This window comes from Odocoileus virginianus, chromosome 28 (assembly GCF_023699985.2).
Source record: "Odocoileus virginianus isolate 20LAN1187 ecotype Illinois chromosome 28, Ovbor_1.2, whole genome shotgun sequence".
NCBI classification, from domain to species: Eukaryota; Metazoa; Chordata; class Mammalia; order Artiodactyla; family Cervidae; genus Odocoileus; species Odocoileus virginianus.
Genome location: NC_069701.1, coordinates 28158432 through 28182420, shown reverse-complemented (window position 1 = coordinate 28182420; position 23989 = coordinate 28158432). Strand labels below are relative to the sequence as shown.

Here is a 23989-nt window from a genome sequence, read left to right as displayed (position 1 = left end):
ATCCATTCATCCACCAATCCATTCATTCATCACTGATCCATCAATCCACCCATCCAGTTATCCAACCAGTCATTCACCAAGCATATGTTGAATATCGGCTTTGTGCTAAGCATGATCTAGACATAAAGCTGAATGAGACACAACCCTTGCCCTGAAGGAGCTCAAGGTGTGATGGAGGCAGAAAATTAGAAATTAACAATGCAAGGTTGTGGAGTAGGTTTCTGGAGACTGGAGTGAATAATTCAGGAATGGACATGGTTCCTGCACATGCATTAAGTTCTAGAAGACTGAGACAAGGAAAGACGAGGAAAGTTTGAACAAAGATAAAATCAGAGTGGCTCAACCCAGAGAAGCTGACTGGCATTTATAATACACGGGGTTGTTTGGGGTGGATCCATATGGGCAAAAGCCTACACATGTGTACACACACACACACACACACACACACACACACACACAGAGCATGACTCCTTGGTTGGAGCATGCTTCAATGCCCCCATTCCCTGTCGACTTAGCCCTGGCATGCCTGTGTTATTTTTAGGTGTTGCTTTCTCTCAAGAGAGGACAGTTTTGTTTATGGACGAGGACGCCTCTGTCCTCAGGGTCACAGGGAAGCCGTTTTCTGATATTTAATCTTTCGGCTGAGGAAGGTCCTAGCTTGTGCTCTTTGGAAACTGAAGGAAATGTCTGCTTAGCACCACCGCCCCCTCCCAGTTTAAATGTTCTCTGGCAGGGGTCTCATGCACCCCAGACCCACAGAGCGCCAGGTAACCCCAGTGCACCCCACATGCTCTCGGCTTGTGGGGTCCCGCCTGCTCCAGATGTCTCCCCTTGGTCCTTGGACAACCCCCAGCTCAGCAGAGGTGTAGAAACCCATGCTGGGCACTGACCAGTCCAGACATGAGCCAAAGATCATGAGGCTTGGGGGCCTCAGGAAACACAGTGAGACGGGACCTCCGTGGGCGCTTTGGACCAAACCTCCTGGGGTCTTCCTGCCCTTCTTCTGTCCCACGTCTTGGAAGGGGGCTGTTCAAAGACTGAAAACCCACCAGTGTGCCTGGCAGTCATCTTCCAATGCATTTGGAAAGGACAGAATGCCTACTCTGGGTGGCAGGCATTGTGCTTCACATGCACTCCACCGTTTCATCATTTAACTCTCCTCTCTTGAGAGTCTCTGAGGTTTGTTATTTTCATCCTGCTGGCGAGTGGAGCCACCTGCCCAAACTCACACGTGCAGGCTGCGCAGAGCTGCGCTGGTCAAACCTCCTGAACTCACAGCCTGTGATTGGTTCTACGAATGTGGCAACCAAGCTGCTAAAGTGGCTGAGATCAGAGCCCATGTGGGTGGCGGTTTCCCTCTCTTTTCTCCCCACAAAACTGGAGTGACCAAGGTCCTGGGAAGAGAGGAGGGCAACCAGATGGGGCAGGTCAACTGAGGGACCTGCCTCTGAGGAGTCACGCCGGGAGAGGTCAGCGAGTGGCAGTGAAGGGCTGGGGGAGAGAAGTATGGTACGGCACTGCTTTCCTATCTGTCCCCACATTTCTGAGCTGACCTGTGTGGCCTCGAAATGGAGCTCTTTTCCCAGAATCTCAGCCCATGTTCTGGTCTGACCCTGGCTCCAAGGATGGCGTGACCTGCAAGCTCCCAGCGGTGAGAGGAGAGTCTGCCTGCACCCCCATCCTGTCCCCGGGGTTCCCCGGCTGCCACCATATGCCGCCTGGCCAGCCCGGGTCCCCGGCAGATGGCCGAGCAGCTCCCCCCGCCCGGGTCCCTGGAGCCTGTTCACACCCCAGAGGTTTTGCTCCGCTCGGGAAGGTCTGTCTGTGGCTGCCCCATCCGAGCCGCCCACCTATCCCCCCAGGGAGACCAGGAAGGCTTGTATGGCCACCTTTGTGCCAGGCCCCCAAACTTATGGGGGACAGTGTGGTGTGGCTGACAAACTCTAGATGCCTGAGTGAAGCCCCAAATATGACAGACCCTTCTGTCTGCATGAAGCAGCATCCACATCTGTGAAACAGGGTCGAAGCCAGCCCTCCAGTGCTGTTGCCAGATTAGAAAAACATGTATAGTCTCAGCTCCAGTGAGTTTTCTATGAGTCATCCTTAGGGCCAGGCCAGGTGCTCAGATGCCTCTGTGAGTGAGAAAGGAGGGCAGGAAGAAGGGGGGAAGCAGAGGAGAGCCCACAGTTAGCGGGGCTCCCTCGTCCAGGGAGTGTGGTGGGGATACAGGCTCCCCCAGGCCTTGGCCTCCCTGAGCCCCACACAGAGCTAGGAGGTGGGACGCGCTCGGCTTCCATGAGTCAGTCACTGGGCAGGGAGGTGCTGACCGGACACGGGTGGGTGTGATGCACTGTCTTTTGCACACACCCGTGTTCACAGAGCCCCTTCCGCAGGGAAGCTGAGTGGCAGCCTGCCCCACAGGGGCCCAAGGATGTGGGACTTGGGAGTCTCTCCCAGAAGAGGATTCTGTGACTTTGGGAATCACCCTGTCCTTGCCTCAGGTGGCGATTCACATGTAAAGAACTGCCACATCCTCCTGCAAGAAGCCCGTTCACCTTTGATCAACCCAGAGTTTCTCAAAGTTATGTGCTCACAGAACCCCCTTTGGGTGACACCTGCTCCAGGATGGGGGGAGGGAGGGAAGGACAGGTGCTGTAGCCTGTTGGAAACCAGTGCTGGCTTTGGATCACCTGGCTTTGACCTGCATCCTGGCTCAGTGACTTAGGAGCACTTGCCCTTCTCTGTCTGTTTCTACACCTGTATGTGAAGGAAAACCATCTCACTCAATGAGCTACTGTGTACTTAAGAGTCTAGACCATGCCCAGACATTGGGTGGGTTCAACACACATCGTGTGCTGCGTGGGCGCGCGCTTAGTTGTGTCTGACTCTTTGCGACCCATGGACTGTAACCCACCAGGCTCCTCTGTCCATGGGATTTTTCAGGCAAGAATACTGGAGTGGGTTGCTATTTCCTATTCCAGGGGATCTCCCCAACCCAGGGATCAAACCCACATCTCCTGCATTGGCACTTGGGTCCTTTGCGACGGAGCCACCAGGAAGTCCCAACACACATTATCTGCTCTCATAATTCCATCCTGAAAATCACCATTTTGGGGGTGGGGCTGACTGAGCTGCTGCCTTCAGGCTGCACCTTCTGGAATCAGCAGGGTCTGAGCGCCAGGGTGGGGGAGGGGGTTGGGAAGGAAAAGGAGCTGGGAAGGCTCACCTGTGGCCTCCACCATCCCTTCCAGGATGACCACGACCTCAAACTCCTCCTGGGTCAGCTGGGCCCGTGACATCTCCCAGAAAGGGCTCTTCTCGTTGATTTCGTGACAGATAATGAGTGGGGAAACCAGGAAGAGGCGGTCGTCCCCCGTGTCGAAGCCCACGTTGATGTCAGTCTGGTTCAGGGGGATGAATTCGCCCTCCTTGGTCTGCCGGGACTTGATGAGCTTGGCGCGGATGGAGGCCTCCACGATGTGCGAGTTGCGGAGGTCGCCCACCCGGAACATGAGACAGAGCTTCTCGTCTCGCAGTGAGATGACGGCGTTGTTGGAGAACATGAGGGTCTCAGCTCTCTTCTTGGGCTGGCTGATCTTGACGAACATGCATCCCACCATGAAGGCATTGACAATGGAGCCGAGGATGGCCTGGACCAGCAGGAGGACGATGCCCTCCGGACACTTCTCCGTGATCACCCGAAAGCCGTAGCCGATGGTGGTCTCCGTCTCGATGGAGAACAGGAAGGCGGACACGAAGCCGCTGAGGTTCTCCACGCACGGGATCCATTCCCGGTCCCCGACGTGGTCCAGGTCACCCCGGATGTAAGCAATGAGCCACCAGATGAACCCGAAGAACAGCCAGGTGATGGTGTAGACCATGGTGAAGACAAGCAGGTTGAAGCGCCACTTGAGGTCCACCAGGGTGGTGAAGAGGTCGCTCAGGTAGCGGTAGGTCTCCTGGACGTTGCCGTGATGGACGTTGCACTTGCCACTCTTCTCCATGTAGCGCTGCCGCGGCTTCTTACCCTCCGACAGAAGGCGCGTGCGGTCGGTGGCAATGGGGATGTAATCTCGGGCCTGTTTGGGAATCTTCTTAGGGTCCCTGGGAGTGACCCCAATCTCCATATCCTGGTTCATGGCATTCCTAGAATCGCCAGCCATGACTGGGGTGCATTGAATTAAAAAAGACATTGTCAGATGGCCAATAAGCAATGAAAAGATCCTCAATGTTGCTAATTGTAAAAGACACGCAAATCAAATCTACAATGTGGTACCACCTAACACCAGTCAGAATGGCCATTGCCAAAAAGTCCATAGATATTAATAATAAATGCTGGAGAAGATGTGGAGAAAAGGAAGCCCTCCTACAAAGCTGTGGGTGGGAATATAAATTGCAGTCACTATGAAAAACAGTATGGAGTCTCCTCAAAAAATTAAACAAGGAGCTGTCATACAATCCAGCAATCCCATGCCTGGGCATATACCTGGACAAAACTAGAATTCAAAAAAAGACATGCACCCCTATGCTCAAAGCAGCATTATTTACAATAGCCAAGATACAGAAACAACGTAAATGCCCATCAGCAGATTAATAGATAAAGATATGATACACACACACACACACACACACACACTCAGGAATATTACTCAGCCATCAAGAGTGGAATACTCTTTTGCAAAGTGTAATACCATTTGCAGCAACATGGATGGACCTAGAGATTATCATACCAAGCAAAGTAAGTCATAAAGAGAAAGGCAAATACCATATCACTTACATGTGAAATCTAAAATATGATACAAATGAACATATCTATGAAGCAGGGTGGTTGCCAAGGAGGGGCGAGAGGGGTGGAAAGGGAGTCTGGGCTTAGCAGGTGCAAACTATTATATATAGGATGGATAAACAACAAGGTCCTACTCCGTAGCACAGGGAAATATATTCACTATCTCGTGACAGACCATAATGGAAAAGAATGTATATGTATATAACTGAGTTACAGAACTGAATGTATATGTATATAATTGAGCTGTACAGAAGAAATTAGCACCCCATTGTAAATCAACTATACTTCAATAAAATTTTAAAAAGACATCCTCGGTGAAGTAGACTGTTCTGATTCACAGAAACCCTAAACTTCAAGGTCACTCTGCCTTTGTGCGCTCAAAGGGCTCCCCTCTACTGTACAGTGGACCAGTATATGTGGACCAGTGGCACTCGGGGAATGTTCAGGGCAGGGAATCCTGTTTTCTGGATCCTGTATTTGTTTTTATTCCAGGTGCCTAGTGCAGGTCCTACCATACAATGGAAGCTCAATAGTTATTAACTGAACAAACAAATGAACACATTCCAGATGCAAACTTCACACTTACTGTTTAAAGGCTTTAAAGAAACCTGGGAGAAATTATTTTATTTTATAAATATTTATTTAATTGGCCATACTGAGTTGTAAGTTGCAGCATGCAGGATTTAGTTCCTTGACCAGGGATCGAACCTGGGTCCCCAGCTTTGGGAGCAAGGAGTCTTAGCCCCTGGACCACCAGGGAAGTCCCTGGGAGCAATTTTTTTATAGAGTAATTGCAACACTTTATTAAACACCTGCTGTATTCCATGCTGGATAAGTACAGCCACCTGTTATCACCACAACAACCTGTGGGAGTGAGAGCTTGTAATCTCCTTTATAGAAACGCCACGTTGTTTGCTCAGGCATCAGGCTTATTTCTAAGTCTCTCTCCCTCCTTTAGAATGTAAGCTCCCCCTGCCTCAGGCTCAATTTGGGGCCTGTTTTGTTTCCTGGTACATTCCAAGTACCCAGAGAATAGCCTGGCACATATTATGCACTTAAAAAGTTCTTACTGCATAAATGGATGAACAGCTAAGAACTATGAGTCCCAACAGTCCCATATAGTGAAGGACAGGGAAGACTGGTGTCCTCTGTGTCCATGGGGTTGCAAAGAGTTGGACATGACGCAACGACTGAACAGCAAGAAGAACATGAGTCCCAAAGAGGATAAGTGACATCCAGGTGGAAGAGCTGATATTTGGGTTCCAGCAGGTCGGGCCCAAAGTCTGTGCTCTTTCTTTTATCCCTCCCTATCTCCTTTCTTGTCATCTGAGATCTTAGCAACAGACAGAAAGGAAAAGGCAGCATGTGTCTGATTCACCCTGTGGTCACTCCAACCATCTGAGCGGGAAGTCTGGCTGTCTGAGCACTTAACCAATATAACAAATTGCTGTTTAGACTCGCCATTATAAATTCTGATACAGTAATTCCTTGCTCTGTGAGAAATTGAGACAGTCAGGATGTTAATGCCCCAAGGCTTTCAAAAGGGTTGTAAAATATTTTTGGAATATATCAGTGCTAAGTTGCTTCTGTCATGTCCAACTCTTTGTAACCCCATGCACTGTAGCCCACCAGGCTCCTTGGTCCAGGGGATTTTCCAGGCAAGAATACTGGGGTGGGTTACCACTTTCTACTCCAGGGGATTTTCCAGACTTAGAAGTCGAACCCAGGTCTCCTGTGTAGGCTAGTGGGTTCTTTACCAGTATGCTGCACTTTAAAGAAACACCTAGAATCCTGTAGAACTCCATCTACAGTTTTTCTGATATTTTGCTCACAGACATTAAAATGCTCTAACCCAGATGGGAAGGAAATCTAAAAGAGAGGGGATATATGTATATGTAAACTGATTCACTTTGCTGTACCACAAAAGCTAACACAGCATTGCAGAGCAATTATACTCCAATAAAACTTTTTAAAAAGGATGCTCAAAGACTCTCATGAACCTGGGTGGAACCATAAGACTCTGAAGTCAACAGCAATAGTTTCAATCTCTGCCTGGTCCTGAGCCAGTTACTGTGTTAAGAAATCAATATTGTACGATCTCACTTAATCCTCACAACAGAGCTCTTACACTAGTACTGTTATCATCCTGTTTTCAGACAAGGAAAAGGAAGCACAGGTGGTAAGTGGCCAACTGAGGTTTTGGACCTAGGTCTGTTTGGCTCCAGCCCAGGGGCTCACAGTACCCACCAAACAATGGCCTGCAGTCATTGAGATTCTAAGGCTCTGGCTTAGACCGATGAGCTGTTCTTTCTAGAAAGTTCTAGGAGCTTCTAATTCTGGAGATACCATCACTCAGCCCTTCTTCTTTCTAAGCATGTTCTTGATTTTGCAGTAACTCTCCTTCCCAGGGAACCAGGTCCCCGGTGGAACAACCTGGATGTATGTTTTATAAACCATGAGCTAACTGCCTCACTGACTGGGTGAGGAAGATCTCACTGCTGCCTGGGTGACTGCTGCAATTTCAAGATGACCTTTCAAATATCATATTGAAGGGTCCTAGGAAGTGCTGTTTGTCAGAGATATCCACTGGCCATTTCCTATTCTGCACAGGCCACCTGCTCCCTGTCCTCTGCGTGGCAGTTACAGAGATAAATGAAACGAGGAGGAACGGTTGGTGCTACTTTGCAGGAATCCAAGCACAATCTCACTCTGCCCCTTAGCTAGGAGACTGTTTAGTAAATCCCAACCAGAGATGCCCAGAAACAAGGAGAAATGCTGCTGATGCTGAGGTTCCAGGTGCTCCTGGGGACCCCAGCTGCTGGAACCCAGATGGGGGGTCCACTGGGAGTGCTTCCTGTGACTTCCCCGGCCTCTGACACTGGGCAGGGCAGGCTCTGCACCCGCAAGAATGAGTCACGGACAAGAAAGCACACTCTCTGCCCTCAGCTCTTTCAGGAAGGCAGTATTCCACTGATTTTCTGCACTGTTTCCTTCTTTATTTTTAAACCTACTTTCATACATTCTCGCAGGAGAAAGCCTTGTTCTGTACTGTAAACAGGAGGGAAAAAAAAAGAGAGAGACTTTCTGGGGCACCTCCACCCAGATGGGAAAACTTCTTGTGCCCAGCAGACAGGAAGAGAGGTCAATTTCTGATCTGATGCTGGCACCCATTCTCCAGGTGAGCACGAATCATCACAGGAGGGATCATCCGCTCAACCCAGGGTGAGACCTGGATTCCAGCCTAACATCCAACACACCTGCTCTGGGATCCAAAGAGAAACAGCCTTAACTTTCTTTGCCTCAGTTTCTTTTTTTAGGTTGTTTATTTATTGTTGGCTGTGCTGGGTCTTCATTGCTGCACACGGGCTTTTCTCTAGTTGCGGTGAGCGGGCTTATCGTTGTGGTAGCTTCCCTTGTACAGCAAGGCCTCTCGGGCTCTTGGTTTTCAGCAGTTGCAGCCCCCAGGTTCTAGAGTGCAGGCTCAGTAGTCCTGGTGCACCGGCTTAGTCACTCCAGGGCATTTGGGATCTTCCGGGACCAGGGATCAAACAAGTGCCTCCTGCCCTGGCAGGTGGATTCTTTACCACTGAGACAACAGGAAAGCCCTGTTTGCTTCAGTTTGATCATGGACACTCAGGGAAAGAACATATGGAAAAAAAAAAACCATAAACGTAAGCACAAACTCTCCTTGAATTGAAATTTAATGCAATTGCACAATAACCTCATTTCATTTTATTCTATTTTTAAAGATTTTTTTTATATGGACCATTTTAAATGACTTTATTGAATTTGCTACAATATTGTTTCTGCTTTATGTTTGGTTTTTTTGGCTGCAAGGCATGTGAGCTCTTAGCTCCCAGACCAGGGGTTGAATCCATACCCCCAGTGTTGGAAGGTGAAGTCTTAACCCCTGGACCACCAGGGAAGTCCCATAACCCCATTTTAAAGAAGACAGAGGCAGGGAGCATCTGAGTCTGATACTTAAATGCCCCGTGTTCAATCTGTAGGGCAGGTGTCAGGCACGGAACCTCAGCCACCTGATTCCTACTTCGTGTTAGTGGCTCAGTCATGTCAGACTCTCTGCGACCCCATGGACTGTAGCCTGCCAGGCTTCCCTGTCCATGGGATTCTCTAGCAAGAATACTGGAGTGAGTAGCCATTCCCTTCTCTAGGGGATCTTCCTGACCCAGGGATCAAACCTGGGTTTCCTGCATTGCAGGCAGATTGTTTATTGTCTAAGGAACCAGAGAAGCCCCAAATTACTTAGGGTAAGCCAACTGCCCACACTAGAAATCTCAGTCTCCAGTGCTGTGCCTTGAGCTGTGGGCTCAAGTCAAAAGGGTTTTCATGGACAATGAAGATTCTTTAATCAGATTTTCAAGATCCTCTGTATTAATTTATGCATTCACTGAACAAGCACTAATTGAAGAGCTATTTGAGTCCAACACCTGTGCTCAGAGCTAGTAATAAAGCAGTAAGGTGAATGCAGGCCCAGGCCTTACATACTTTGCATTCTAGCCTTCCCTCTTTGAACCCTGATGTCTGTAGAGAAAGAGGCAGGGAGAAGGCGTGGGCCTGGCCGAGGTCAGCCGAGTGTGGGCACTGCTTTCTGTAGGGCCAGGGAGAGGCCTTGACGTGAGCAAATCCTATTCAATCTCATCAAGGCCAATATTGCTCTTCATCTTTCATCCTCTCCTACATCCCGAATGGAAAGCTGTGCCAAGACACGATTAAAGCTCCTGGGAGAGGCAGAGCTTCAAGTCCAGCAAAGTGGTTTAATCTCTTTGATATAAAGACACAAGTGGAGAAAGAATCAAAAGAGGAAAACTCAAAGAAAGTTGTATTTCAGAGGATGCATTCGTTAATCTGACATCCATTTAAATGCACCTCTGTATTAAGAATTTCAAAAAACACCTCCCACCCAACCCCCAGTGAAGAAAACTCTGTGTCATGGGATGCTTTAGGAAGTCATGGACACAGTAGCTTGATAGAAACTGCGCGTGGGGACCAGCAGGGTATCCTGAAGACAGCACTGGCCTGGGAGCCTTGTCTCAGACTCAGTTTCCGACTGTGAAATGGGCATAGCAGGCATCCTTAGCAATATCCTCCTTTCTCTCTTAGATGTGTTGGGTCAAATTCTGAGTTCCCTCGGATCTGGGATGAGATTGGAGAAAGAGTATTGGGGGCTTCCCAGGTGGTGCTAGTGGTAAAGAATCTGCCTGCCAGTGCAGGAGATGCAAGAGACATGGGTTTGATCCCTGAATCGGGGAGATCCCCTGGAGAAGGGAATGGCTACCCACTCCAGTTTTCTTGCCTGGGAAATCCCAGAGGAGCCTGGCGGGCTACTGTCCAGGGGGGTCACAAAGAGTTGGGCATGGCCGAGTGACTGAGAGTTGGAGGAACAGTATTGGAGGGGAATATATTCACTTCTCAGACTGAGATAATTGCTATACTATATGAACCTATACAGTTGTACTGCTTACTAAGTGTGAAAAGACTCCAAACTGGCTGATGAATAAGTTGCCCCAGGGTCCTGAAGGGCCCTCAAGGTAAGCAGGGAGTATATAAAGTCTAATCAGCAGGGTGCACACTGGGAAGAGAGGACACATGAAAGCGGGCAGAATTCGGAGAGGCCCCCACGATTCCTGCCCCCAGACACTCCCAGTGCATCCCCGGGTGTAGGAACAGGATTCTCACTCCAGTGATAGGGCTGTGTCCTGGTTCAGTTGACTCTAAGCAAGGAGGATCATCTGGGGTGAGCCAGACCTCATCAGATAAGCTCTTAAAAGGACTGAGCTCTTTCTGAAGCAGGAGACTGAAAGCACAAGAGGAATTAGATGGACAGACATTCCCTTTGTGGCTTTAAAGATGGAGGAGGCCACATGGCAAGGGATGTGGGTGAACCCCAGGAGCTGAACGCATCCCCTTGTTGACAGCCAGCAAGGACTTCAGTCTGACAACCACAAACAAGGAAATCTTGCCACAACCACAGGCGCTGGAAGAAAACCTGAGCTCCAGAGGAGATGCACCTGCAGGCTGCCTGCCTGGAGCCTGGTGCAGAAACAGCAGTGAGAGGCTGGGGCCAGCGGAGAGCAGAGTCCAGGAGAGGCTCAGGGGGGTTGCAGGGTAGTGTGGCAGTGGCGCTGGCTCAGAATCTGATAGCAGAGCTCCTCTTTGCCCAGAAGGAATCGGCCAGTGGTCCCTGCCAGTCAGAGCCTGGGCCCAAACTACACGGATGGGCTGGCTTCTCCCAGGGGGCCAGCCCTGGTTTCCCAGCTTTTGTAATTACTTACTTAAAGCAAAAAACAAAACAAAGCTTAATTTAGTGCATTCTGAGACTTAATGGCAGACAGCTCAGAAGTAACACATCTTAAAAAAACCCATCAGGTATTTTGTTTAAAAATCCTCCCATTTTGCAGCTATTTTTTTCTTATCAACTTAGGTGGTAGACTATTTTTTATTTCCTGGATGTCTGGTGATTTTATTCTTTGAGTCCGTGTTCAAAAAGCATCTGGGTGACAACATATGTGATACCACACATGTGAGAGCCCATTGGAAACTGACACACAAGATTCATTCATTCATTCATTCAGTGAGTCACTGACCCTCCACTGAGCATCACCTGCAAATGTGCATGATGGCTCAGGAGTGGGGGTCGAAGGGGATGGAGCAGCACATCACCCTTTTTCTTTGCTTTCCATGCATAAATGTCTTGTTAAAATGCAGATTCTGATACAGTAGGTCTGGGGTTCCTAAACTCTGCATTTTTTTCCAGCAGCTCCCAGTGACCCTGATGCTGCTGGTCCTCAGGCCAATCTCCCTGTGTGCCCCTGTGATCAACTGGGAGCTGGATGCCATGCTGATTGATGCCTGGGTCCTACACCCTGGGAGCCCGACCCAGGCCATTCTAATGGGTAACAGAGACTGAGGACCCCTGCTCTATATTCTGCCCTCACAGAGCTCATGCACTGGTGGGGACACACAGGCAAAAGATGCCACAGAGAGTGACAGAGGGACGAAGGCAGGGTTCTTGATTCAGCCTGGCCTGAGTGGGTAAGGAGGGCTCAGGAAAGACTTGGCAAAGAGGGTGCCCAGTGAGTGGAGTGAGGTGAGCCTTCTTGACATGAGATACAGGAGCGAATAAGCACAAAAGTTCACATACTGGGAATTTTCTGGTGGTCCAGTGGTTAGAACTTCATGCCTCCAGTGCAAAGGGTGTGCATTTGATCCCTGGTCAGGGAACTAAGATCCCACATGCCATGTGGCATGGCTAAAGAATGAAAATTAAAAATTGGATCTTTAAGTAAAAATAAAACAAACAAAAAAAATGAAGGAAAAGAAAAGCTCACGTACTAAACACCCGTGACTGGCCATGTCTGTACTGGGTGCCTTTTATGCAGTGTCTCATTTAATGCTCAAACACATCTATTAAGTCAGTTTTAGCAGCCTCATGTTCAGATCATGAAAGCAGAGTGATTAAGTAACTTGCTTAAGGCCGTTCAGTTATTAAGTGGCAGAATTGGACACATTTGATTCCAAAGCCTCTAAACGGAGCTCTGAAACACCTGGCCGAGGAGGAAGCTGACGACACATCCTGATCCGTGCTTGGAAACCAGTTCATGATTTTGCCCAGGCTGCCGCTTAGAGCTGGGGCCGACACCCCTCTCCTCCCTCCACCCTCCGGCTTTTGTCCCCAGCTAAAACCCCCTGTGAGATTGGGGGCAGGAGGAGAAGGGGACGACAGAGGATGAGATGGCTGGATGGCATCACCGAGTCGATGGGCATGAGTTTGAGTAAACTCCGGGAGTTGGTGATGGGCAGGGAGGCCTGGCGTGCTGCGATTCATGGGGTCACAAAGAGTCGGACACGACTGAGCGACTGAACTGAACTGAACTGAACTGAAAACCCCTGTTTATGCTTACAACGGCTCCTGGACTTTTTCTCACTACAGCAGTATTCACTCACACAGGTCTCTAATTGCTCCAAGGAGACAGGGTGCCAGGCAACACATGGTGTCCTGACATAATCCCTGAGAACTCCTTTGACTTCCAGAAGCATCTCTGTGTGGACCAGAGACCACGAGCTGGCAGTCACTGATCTCACCTTGAACGACTCTGGCTGGATGTTCCTTCATTTCAGGTGTGTCTGCCTCTGCCAGGAGTGGGGTGAATACCTGAGTGAGGAGGGCACGCTGTGGTGACCAGAATCCAGGAGGCTGGTACCCAACTTTGGCTGCCTCCAAAGGCAGGTGAGTGAGGTCAGGGAGTGGAGCTGCTGCCTCTCTGACCACAGACACACCACCTGTGCGTGTTGACCAGACAACCCGCTTGCTCCTTGTTTTTGTTTCATCGTGTCTGACTCTTGTGACCCCATGGACTGTATGTAGCCTGAGGGTAGGGTCGTCTCCTTAGAAACCAAGAACTCCAAAGTCAGGGAGGATTCTTACTGGCTTGCGTGCATGCGTGCGTGCTCAATCACCTCATTCATATCTAACTCTTTTAAGACCCCATAGACTGTAGCCCACCAGGCTCCTCTGCCCATGGGGTTCTCTAGGCAAGAACACTGGAGTGGGTTCCTATCCCCTTCTCCAGGGGATCTTCCCAACCCAGGGATGGAATCTGGGTTTCCTGCATTGCAGGCGGATTCTTCACCATCTTAGCCACCAGGGAAGCCCATGGTAAATGCAATCACTAGGGAAATACAAGGTAACCGCAACCAAAACTTCCTCTGGGTTTTGGGGACACTATAGGGAGTGGTGGGGACTGCGGTGAGTACATGCTCGGAGGGCAGCCTTACTCAGCTCCAGCTAATACTCTCAGACAAGACTGTGGAGCTGCTGCTGCAAGATCTTCTACTTTCTTTTCCCAGAAAAGCTAGAAATGAAGACTTTTAAACAAGAAATCTGTTTTTCAAGGTTGACAACTAATTCAACAATTTTTGAAACAGCAAGCGAGCCAGAGAAAATCCATCTGTGAGTCAGATTCAGTCTGTCAGCAGCCAGTTCATACTCCTGGTTTCCTCCTTCAGAGAGAGGCTCCTCCCCATATGGACACGTTGGCTTGAACTCTGAGTTAGGCTGATCGTGGTGTTAAGGGTTGTGGTAATGCCAACAAATTCTCCTCCAAGCTCCCTTGTTTGCACTAACAAACCTGCTGTGAACACAGCCTGTCAATCGTCAGTACAAAGGAAGCCAGGAGGCCAATACCGGTGTCACACGGGAGAAATGGGGCACTGGCTCAGTTCCCACCATGCTCCTAACCAGCCCCATCTCCCCTCCCACAGCCTTGTTCCTCCTCAGTCCCCTCTGTTGTGCAGGGGGGCTGCCATGGTCCCGCTCTTCTCACCATACATCCTCTGTCTACCTGCCTTCTCCTCCCAATCACACATCTTGCAAATATGCTGCAGGGAGCAGGGACCCAGAGAGGCATTACATCCTCTGCTTCACTGATGGCAGAAGTGGCTCCCAGTGGGAAGAGATGCTGACTACAGATGCTTCGAGAAGGCGGTGGGAGTGCCCTGGGAGGGTGCTTTGGGGGTGGGGCACGAGGTAGTTTCTGGCTGGGCTGTAGTGGGTGCTGATTCCCAGCCACTAGGAGATCTTGGAATAGAAGCCTGTAGGGCTCTGCAGGAGCAGTGGGGCAGACCCAGGTGCTGGTTTGGGCCTAGGACGTTCCTTGCTCTCTAGGGCTCACGGAAAGTGTGAATCCTTTTAGCGCTGCTCCAGGGCTTCCCTGGTGGCTCAGATGGTAAAGAATCCACCTGCAATTCAGGAGACCTGGGTTCGATCCCTGGGTTGGGAAGATTCCCTGGAGAAGGAAATGGTAACCCACTCCAGTATTCTTGCCTGGTGAATTGCATGGACAGAGGAGCCTAGTGAGCTACAGCCCATGGGGGTCCCAGAGAGCTGAACCCGACCGAGCGACTAACATTCTCACTTTTCATTTTCAGGCCCAATGCTCAGGAAAGAGGATGCCACAGCTCACTGGATGTTGGCACCCCTCTTCTGGGATGCACAACTGTCCTGTGACTGCATGGGGGGCGGGGCACATGCCAGGAGAAAGGCAGGGGACTTCCAGTGGGATACTGACGGAGGAAGAGGCCCTGCTGAGTGGGACCCTCGGTCACTGCAATGACCTGCAGACCGAGGTCCTGACCGCTGAGCTGCACAGGCCACGGCAGAGGGGCTGCTGTGTAAGGTGGGGGCGCTCAGGGGGGAGCACCCTGCTGCATCTGACTTTCAGAATGACCTTCCCTGGGGAGCTGTCACAGACTCCCAGGTCCCACCTGTCCAGGCATCCCTGCCTCCCTCCCAGGGAAGCCCTTGAATCTGGCCCCTTAGCATGAGTGGGACTGCTGTTTAGAGCAAAGTCAAAGTTGGTGGGGGGTCGTGTGGTTGCAGGGCTGGGTTGCTCCCAGGGTAAGTCAGCTGTCCCTTGGTTTGACTGGGACATGCCCTGGCCAGAGGCAACTCCTTGGGGAGCATGCATCCTGTGTGGGCTGCTTCCCCTAGGCCCTTCATACTCATTTTGTTTTTGTTTTCAACCTGTGTTAAAGTTACTTCCTGCAGTGGGTTATGCTGACTTGTTTCTTTGGGGACTATCTCTGGAAGTGATGTGTTTACCTGTGTGTGTGTGTGTGTGTGTGTGTGTGTACCTTACATGTATGAACTTACCTAATCATCTCCCCAACACTGTGGAGTAAGTGCAATGCACTTGTTATACAGATAAGGAGACTGAGACTCAGGGAAAGTAGGGCACCTGCCCAAGGTCACATGGCTGGGAAGCTGGAGGACTCACACTCTCCCATTCTTCCACCTGACGTCCAGCTAAGCCTGGAGCACTACACAGAGGGCAATCTTGGTACTGAATTATCCAACTCCCGTGGTCACATACCTTGCCTTGAATTACACACTGCTTCATAGATCCCAAACCTGGGTCTCTTTCCTGTATGAGAAATGGAAATATCCACAGGAATCATGATGTCAATGAAACACCTGCTATCTGATCAAGAAAACTGTACACCACCAAACACCAGTATAAGGCACTTGGTCCCCTAATCCAAATTGTTACTATCTAAGGGCAGGCACAGGCGCCCCAGGTGGCCCTAGTGATAAAGAATCCATCTGCCAACGCAGGAGACGCAAGAGATGCAAATTCAATCCCTGGGTGGGGAAGATCCCCTGGAGGAGGAAATGGCAACCCGCTCCAGTATTCTTGCTTGGAAAATCTCATGGAGAGAGGAGCCTGGTGGGCTACAGTCCGTGGGATTCAAGGAGTCAGAAACGGCTGAGCGACTGAGCAGGAGCATGAAGGGCAGGTATGAAGTGTGAAATAATAGCAGTATTGTTACTACATGGAATTATTATGGGATAATGATGATAATAGGCATCTCCATGGGGCCTTTTCAGAACTCTTGGACTGGCTCAAGAGAATCCAACGGCTTTAATCCCACTTTATAGTTGGCTAGTTGGCAAAGGACACACACAAGTTGGTTAAGTCACTCCCACAATGATGACACTGTAGACATGGAAATGGCCTGCAATGTTTTGAGTAAAACAAATACTAAAAGGTTTAACAATAGGCCAAGCAGGTGACCCTGGCCCTTGGCTGCACAGAGAAGGGGGTACTTGGTGCAAAAAGTGTGAGCTGGACCCTCAGAACTTCGGGCAGCCCAGACTAGCATCTCATTCAGACTGCATTCTCGGTGGTGGGGTTGGGGGAAGGGAGTGGGACTCCTCCATGACTGCAAGGAATAAATAAGCTCATGCATTAGTTTTTGGTAATTGGAGAGGTAATTGTGCTTATTTGAAGCACAGTAGACTAATTCTAACTTACTTTGGTCATTAAAGACACAAAAATACGAGGAGTTCATGATACAGATAATAAGTAAAGAGAAAAAGATTAAATGGTGTTTCATTGAGGGGTTTTTAATGGAAGATGGAATTCTCATCTGAATTGAGCATGGACAGATCTGGCATTTGAGTGAGTTCAATTCTTTGGCGGAAATAGAGACAAAAATACATTCATTAACTTTTAAAAGGGCAAAAATCAGGACTAATTCGCTGTATGGATTATGGATTTGAAAGGCTTAATCACATGTACCTCTCAAGCAATTTAACATTTTGTAAGTACCTAACCATTGGGCTGTGCATCTATGGAACCGCAGTAGTAACTGAGGTTCTCAATTGCCTAATATGCAGCATGCAAGCCTCCTTGGCATGCTGCTGTGGGCCCTTGTGGGTCCTTGCATCTGTATGTGCTAAGTTGCTTCAGTCATGACCAACTCTTTGTGACCCCACAGACTGTAGCCTGCCAGCTTCCTCTGTCCATGGGGAATCTCCAGCTAGGAATACTGGAGTGGGTTGCCATGTCCCCTCCAGGGGATCTTCCCAACCCAGGGACTGAGCCTGCATCTTACAATGCAGGAGATCCTGCATTGGCCGGTAGGTTCTTTACAACTAGTGCCCCCTGGGAAACCCATCCTAACATCTACTCATCTTAATACTCTGCTATGGCTTACTGGTCACAATCCAAATTCACCCTCCCAGCCCCCTGGAGGAGATACATGAAAAATCATAAATAAAAGCCATGAAAATCAAATTAATTGCTTTTACATTTTCCCCACATTTGTGTCTGTCCAGTACTTTCTCCTTTTAAGCTGGCTAGCCCTCTCAAAGTTAGCAGAATCGTGATAATGCATCCTTTTCACCATAACCCTGCACTGTGAGGATATTTTCTGCATTAAATACTAAAGTAGATTAATAATTAAATCAAAATGAAAAGCCACTTGTTTCCTCTCAACAACCCCAGGGACAGATTTCCTGGGTTGGTGCCAGTTTATCAATGACGATCAGACAATGTGAGATACCATAGCATGGAGAAGACGGTATCAAGAAAGCAAAATAATGTGAATACAAGTAGACTTATATACAAGTGAAAAAGATGGGACAGCAACAGAAGGTGAGAGGAACATGAGAAAGGACCAGGACTCAAAGCGAGACAGTGCTGAATCCCCCTGGGGGCGTGCCGTGCACCAGATTGTATTCTAAATGCTGTGTTCTCAGTTGCTCAGTCTTGTCCAACTCTCTGTGACCCCATGGACTGTAACCCACCAGGCTCCTCTGTCTATGGGATTCTCCAGGCAAGAAAACTGGAGTAGGTTGCCGTGCCCTCCTCCCAGGGATCTTCCTGACCCAGTGATCAAACTCGTCTCTTATGTCTCCTGCATTGGGAGGTATGTTCTTAACCAGCTGAGCAACCTGGAAAGCCCTCTAAATGCTTTATACACATTTAGCCACTTCAGAAAAGATATGACAAAAGTCCTGCTTCCCCTGTTTATAAATGAAGAAATACAGGCATAGGGGAGAATGCATACACTGCCTCAAAGCTAGTGTCATAGGTCTGGACTTGAACCCAGGCTGACTGGCCACAGGATCACTTGTTATGTCCGAGGAAAGCAAGGAAAAGTGAGCTCCCCACATGATGCAATAAAGAGGAACAAGAGGAACATTACGAAGGATTAGTGATCAGGAGAAGCGGCGAGAATAAGAGAGACAGAAAGTACTGCAGAGTAAGGAGCTGAGCATGAAGGTGGCTAAGACCATCAAGGATGAAAGGAAAAGATGCAGTGATGAGACTAGAGTCGGGGCAGGGGGCATCATAACAAGAGTTGGGAAGGAGAAAAGAAAGAACAGAGAAGACAATCAGTCTATGGGAAATAAGTCTGTCTTACTTACTCTTTGCTATGTCATTATACCCATTTCACAGAAAGTAACATGAGGTCTGAGTCACACAGTTTCTGGCAGATCAAAAAGAACTGTGTTAACTACAAAATGGGTTTCCCAGGTGGCGCTAGTGGTAAAGAAACCACCTGCCAATGCAGACAGGTGTAACAGACACGAATTGATCCCTGGGTCGGGAAGATCCCCTGGAGGAGGGCACGGCAACCCACTCCAGTATTCTTGCCTGGAGAATCCCATGGACAGAGGAGCCTGGCAGACTATGTTCCATAGGGTCGCAAAGAGTTGGATACGACTGAAGCGACTTAACACGCAGCATGCACAATGACAGAATACCAATGCAAGAAACCGAAGAACATCTGGAAAAATGGAGACACATACAGTATTCATGGATGAAAAGACAACACAGTAAAGATCAATCCTCCTCAAACTGACATATAGATTTCATGTCACTCTTAATCAACATCCTACAGGTTTTTTGTAGATACAGGGAAAATTATTCTGAAATTTAGATGAAAGGGTGAAGGAACTAGAATACAGAAAACAATTTTGAAAAAGAATAAAATGAAAGTAGCTAGTTTACTGAATTTCTCAACTTACTATAAAGGCACAGTGATCAAGACCATGTGGTTTGTGGAGCCCCTTGGAAAGCTATCCTTGGCCCTGTGGGCCCTCTTGGCCCTTGTATCTGTCTGGTGGTGCTTCCCCTTTGTCCCCCCAAGTGCTGTGGCATGTCCACCTCCCCTAGTCAGTCCTGGGAGAGAGAGAGAGCTCTGGCCAGGGAAGGCAAATGAACCACTCTTCTATCACCAGTTCCTGCACAAGATCTGGCCTGTGACAGGAGCTCCATACACAGCTTTGCAGCAGTCTATGAGAGACCTTTTAAGTCCATAGAGTAAAGAGCACTTTCCGAAGTGCAGGGCAGCCTGATTTGGGGCTAGGGGGTGGGGGCCTGTGTCCCCTGATGTCTGGCAGGGTCATCTTCAATAGCCCAGGTGTGCCAGCTGTCATAGCCTTGCTTGTAAGATGTCTTGCACCTGGGCACCCGTGGACCTGATCCCCCGCTGGAGGGCAGCTTCCTTGGGCAAAGGCAGCACCTCGTCCCTGCTGGTCTTATGACTCTTCTCTCAGCCAGGCTCTGGGTATCCAGCACTCAACAGCCCAACCTCGGGAGGGGAGCAGAGTCTAAGCTCAGGACGAGGGGCACAGGTTCAGCCTCGGACGGCACTTCTCTGCTCTTGACTTTCCCCTTCTTCATTGATGAGCAGCAAGAAATAACAAAGGAAGGCAGCAGTAGGGTCTTCCTGAGTTTACAGCTGGGAACCTGAGGTGTAAAAGGACGAAAGGGCAGGCAGAACATGCAGCCCCAAACAAGCAAGACTCAGGACATGAGAACGGGAGCCTGAAAGCTTGACTTTGTCACCATCTCTCTCTGAACCCCCTCCACTCTTCCCACCAACCTCTCTGGCCACCATACGGGTTGACCTTCTTGACCAGGAAGTGCTGCTGCTACCTGCCAGACTGATCAGACATCCCCAACCTCTGCCCCTCAGCCTGCTCTGGTCTGGAATGATGATGGAACCTAACGTGGATGCACAAGCCAGGATCTCCAGGGTCATGTGTTAAAGGTTTGGCTCTGACATTTAGCTCAGCACAGCCCTTGGCAAGTTTAACTGCCGTCCTGGGCTCTGTGGACTAGAATAGCTCACTTATCAGAATGTCAAGGTAGGAGGCACCAGATAAGCTGGGCTGCCCTGGCAGAGGCCAGCCCTCCGCCCCTCAGCAGCCGGGGCTCAGCAAGGGGAAGCTGTCCCCTCTGTTTTAAAATTAGTCCAGAGAAAGCCACTCCAGGTCTCTTAGAGAAATATATTCAGCTTTTTTACTTTTCCAAATGTCTCCCTGCAATCCTTCACGTTTGAACTCCTGTTCTTCTAATCTTTAGGAAAAACAGAACAATTCCTTCATGGCTGCCCAGTCTTCCAGACATCTGAGGATGGCCCCCTGGTTCTCAACGACCCGACTATAGCTCCGACACGGTGAAAATTTCATCTAAAAATGGCTCCTTCCAATCACCTAATGGTTTGTTGTGCCCCACCCTTCTCTCTATCACCCTCCCATTTGCAGCCTAAATATTCAACCAGGGTTGCTCAGAAAATGCAAACTTCTGCTAACATTCTCCTAAGTGGAAAGCATAACCCTTCCTGCCCGAACGATCATGTTCCAAGATTTTCAAAAATTAATTATTCCTGGAACATGCTAGGAGATCAAATCAATGGTTGCTGAATTGATTTAAAAACAAACAAACAAAAAAAAACAGACCTGGGTGCAGTTTTCAAGTACGGGAATGCATAAGATGTCGCTGATGGCTTTGACCACCTGAGTCAGGGAGAGCCTGGCCATTTAAGGAGCAGAGAGGAGGGAGGAAGATGGTGCCCCCACTGTCTGTGTTGCGCTCAGCATCCTCACGGGCCAGCTTGGCACCTCTAGTGTCTTCTGGACAGGAAACCCAGGCAGGCACAGGGAGAAAGCCCCAGAGGATTCCCACGGTACCTCCTGATGGGTAGGAGAATGCTGGTGACAGGACCACACTGATTCTGCTGGGCCCAGAGAGGAAAGAGCTCTGCCTGGCTCAGGATGTGCCCAAAGACTCAGGGGAGCCCAAGGCAGCGAGTCCCACTGGGATCTGACTCTGTGGTCAGAGAAGGCAGCAGGGGCTCCCGGGACACCCTGGGGCAGTGCGGGGGCCCTTCTCTCCCTCCCATTTCATCCTCACCTCATCCTCCTGCTGCCTGCCGGAGCTCCCCATCTCTGGTTAATGCCGGCAGGCTGCTGTGTAGACAAGAGAGCCTGTATCTGAGTGATGTCCTCTCTGTCCGAGAGCCGGACAGGGAATCTAGAACATGGTTCAGGGAGGTTGGGAGCCCCGTGCTTTTGTGGAAAGCACAGACCATTTCTCCTTGGGATGCTTCCTCTTTCATCAGTGGCCCTGGTGCTGTTCTCATCGATGCTGTTGTAACAATTTATTATCAATCTAGTGATGAATGAAGAGAGCCTGAGAAGTAGTGGACACTTGATAAAGCCCCCAAACATTCCTTCCCAGGTAAGAGAATGCTTGTCTTTTTTCTAGCCTCAAGTTCCAAGTGAAGTAGGTTTCAGATTGTGTGGGTTCAGAATGGTGGAAGGGGGTGGGATGCCATGAGGTCGGAGGAGGCTGGGAGGAATAGTTCGAAAAGCACTGAATGGAGAAAGAAAAACAGAACCTCATCATGTACCTAAAATGCTTCAGGTCACACAGGAAGTGTTCCAGACTCCCTGATATTGTTGCCAAGAAGCATCCCCCACCTGCACTCCAGGACTTCCTCTGAGGTCCCTGCCTTGTGCCTCCACATCGGAGCAAGGCCATTTCAGGCTGGATCAGTAGTTGAAAATCACAGTCAGACCCACCAGGCTTCTCACATCAGAGTCCAGCCAAGGGGCTTTCTCTCCAAGGCTCACTTCGTTTTCCCACCAGATTCTGGGAAGCCCCGGGGCCTCAGCCAGCCAGTTGATGGGATTTACTCCTGGGTTTTGAGAAAAGTGTGGATTTGGGAAGGCTGAACACCTTTCGGGTTTGGTGTCTGACAGTGGAAACTATTTGGATTTGAAGCCAGAGGACAAGCATCTAGAGTTCAGCGGCTCTGCTACTTACTAGCGCTCAGAGCGCTCCATGCCTCGGCCTCTCCTCTAACACAGGTTAGATGAGCACGTCAGGGGAGAATGCACAGGACTGTGTCTAGCTCAGTACGTGCTTCCTAAATATTAGCGTCTTTTCACTGATTTCCTCCCACATGGAGAAGTACTTTGTGAAGCGAAAAGCCCTACAGTACATAGCTTAGTGATGAAACAGAGTCTCTTACCTGTAAGGTGTGTGACTTTGGTAAGCTACGTGGCCTCGCTAAGCTGCCTTTTCTCACCTGTAGGATGAGGATGTTGGTACCTGCTCCATTAAAAGGCTCAGAAGAGGGCAGAGAGCTGGGCACAGAGTTACATAAAGCCAACACCAAGGGCCTGCGGATCTGCTGGAGTTCGAAAGGCCCCCAGAACAGGTGCTGGGCTGGCCTTGCCTGACCCAATGCCTGGCACAAGCCCTGGAACTTTGGGGGCCAGAGCTGGTCCAAGGAGCCGGCAGTGCGTAGGCTACCACACAGGCCGGAGAGGAGAGCCCTGGCTGGTGGGGGTGGGGGGTGCGCCACAGGTTTTCAGGGAGACACGCAGGGTTGGGGAATAATGATGCCACTCTCTAGTCCCTAAGCTTGACCTTGAAGCTTTGACCCCTGGCCTTTCTGAACAGTTTGAAAGATGTTTAAAAAGAGGCAGGCAGGCATGCAGGAAGTGACCAGGGCCCAGGCGGGTAGAATCAGCAAGGCCCTGTTGCCAATTTGGCCAGACTTGAAAGAAAGCAAGATTAAGCCAAGGATCTAAGGCTGGGGGGGGGGGGGGGGCTTACTGCCCCGCCGGGACTCTTCACACCCCCCACTTGAAGGCAGAGCTGCTGCCCGGGATGGGGGAAGAGAGATGACCCTTTCCCACTGCCCTGGCCTCTCCCCCACCCAGCCGATGGTGGCTTTGGGCACCTGGGTATCATGCTCTAGAACAGAACAGCCAAGTTCATAGCCCTCTGAGGGCTAAGCTCCCAGCCCAGGCTAGCCTGCCGGCTCTGGGGAGCTCAGATCTCCTGGCTGAACTTTGGATCCTCCCAAAGCCCTTCCCAGTCCCTGCAGCTGGCTCCCAGGACTGCCAGGTGAGGGTGAAGCCAGCTCCCCCCAGACAGTGCGCACCCTGAGAGCGTGCACCCCGCCTTCCAGAACCAGTGAGCTGGGGGAAAATGGAGGAGGAAAGAAGACAACTTACTTGTTGAGATTGGAGCTTCCAAGTCCCACTGATGCTAACTTCTAGGGTGTCCCTCTGAGGCGGTGCAGGGGCGCTCAGGGTCCTGGAGGGGACCCGCCAGCACCAGCCATCACGGGCTGCCTCGGACTCTGCGGAGAGCCTCTCCCTGCGTGGGTCCTGTGGGCAGAGGCTTCTAAGCCATCCCGTCTCTCGCCAGCCCCCTCCAGTCTGAGCCACTAGTCACTCCCTCTCTCCAGCGACAGCGGCGGGAGGCGCTCAGTCTCTCTCCCTCCCTCCCTCCCTCCTTTCCCGCCCTCCCTCCCCTCCGCCCTCTTCTCTCCCCGGCTTCTCCTCCCCTTCTGCCCCCTGTATAAGGAATCTGTGTAACAATGTGTAATAACCTTTGTAAAGGGCCACAGGCGACGCGGTGGGGGGTGGGTGGGGGGAGCGGCAGGGCGGGGGTTCCCTGCGACGTGTTGGGGACACCATCAGTTCTGAATGACTCGGATGGGGAAGGCGGAGCGAGACCCCGGGGGAGGGGCTGGCGGCTCTGCGCTGGGTTCCCCGCCGGCCCCTCTCCCTCCGTCCGCACCCCC

The 23989-nt window shown here is 50.3% G+C and overlaps 1 protein-coding gene across 1 annotated transcript in view; it reads right to left on the bottom strand.

Moving 5' to 3' along the window:
• Positions 1 to 23585, bottom strand: part of KCNJ5 (potassium inwardly rectifying channel subfamily J member 5) — a 28137-nt gene extending 4552 nt beyond the window's left edge. Inside the window, exons 1-2 of the mRNA XM_070457387.1 lie at positions 23415 to 23585; positions 3227 to 4165 (exon numbers count right to left, since the gene is read on the bottom strand). Of these exons, the coding sequence (XP_070313488.1) occupies positions 3227 to 4163 (937 nt within the window). The 5' untranslated portion in view covers positions 4164 to 4165; positions 23415 to 23585. The remainder of the gene's footprint in view (positions 1 to 3226; positions 4166 to 23414) is intronic.
• Positions 23586 to 23989: the final 404 nt, after the last annotated feature.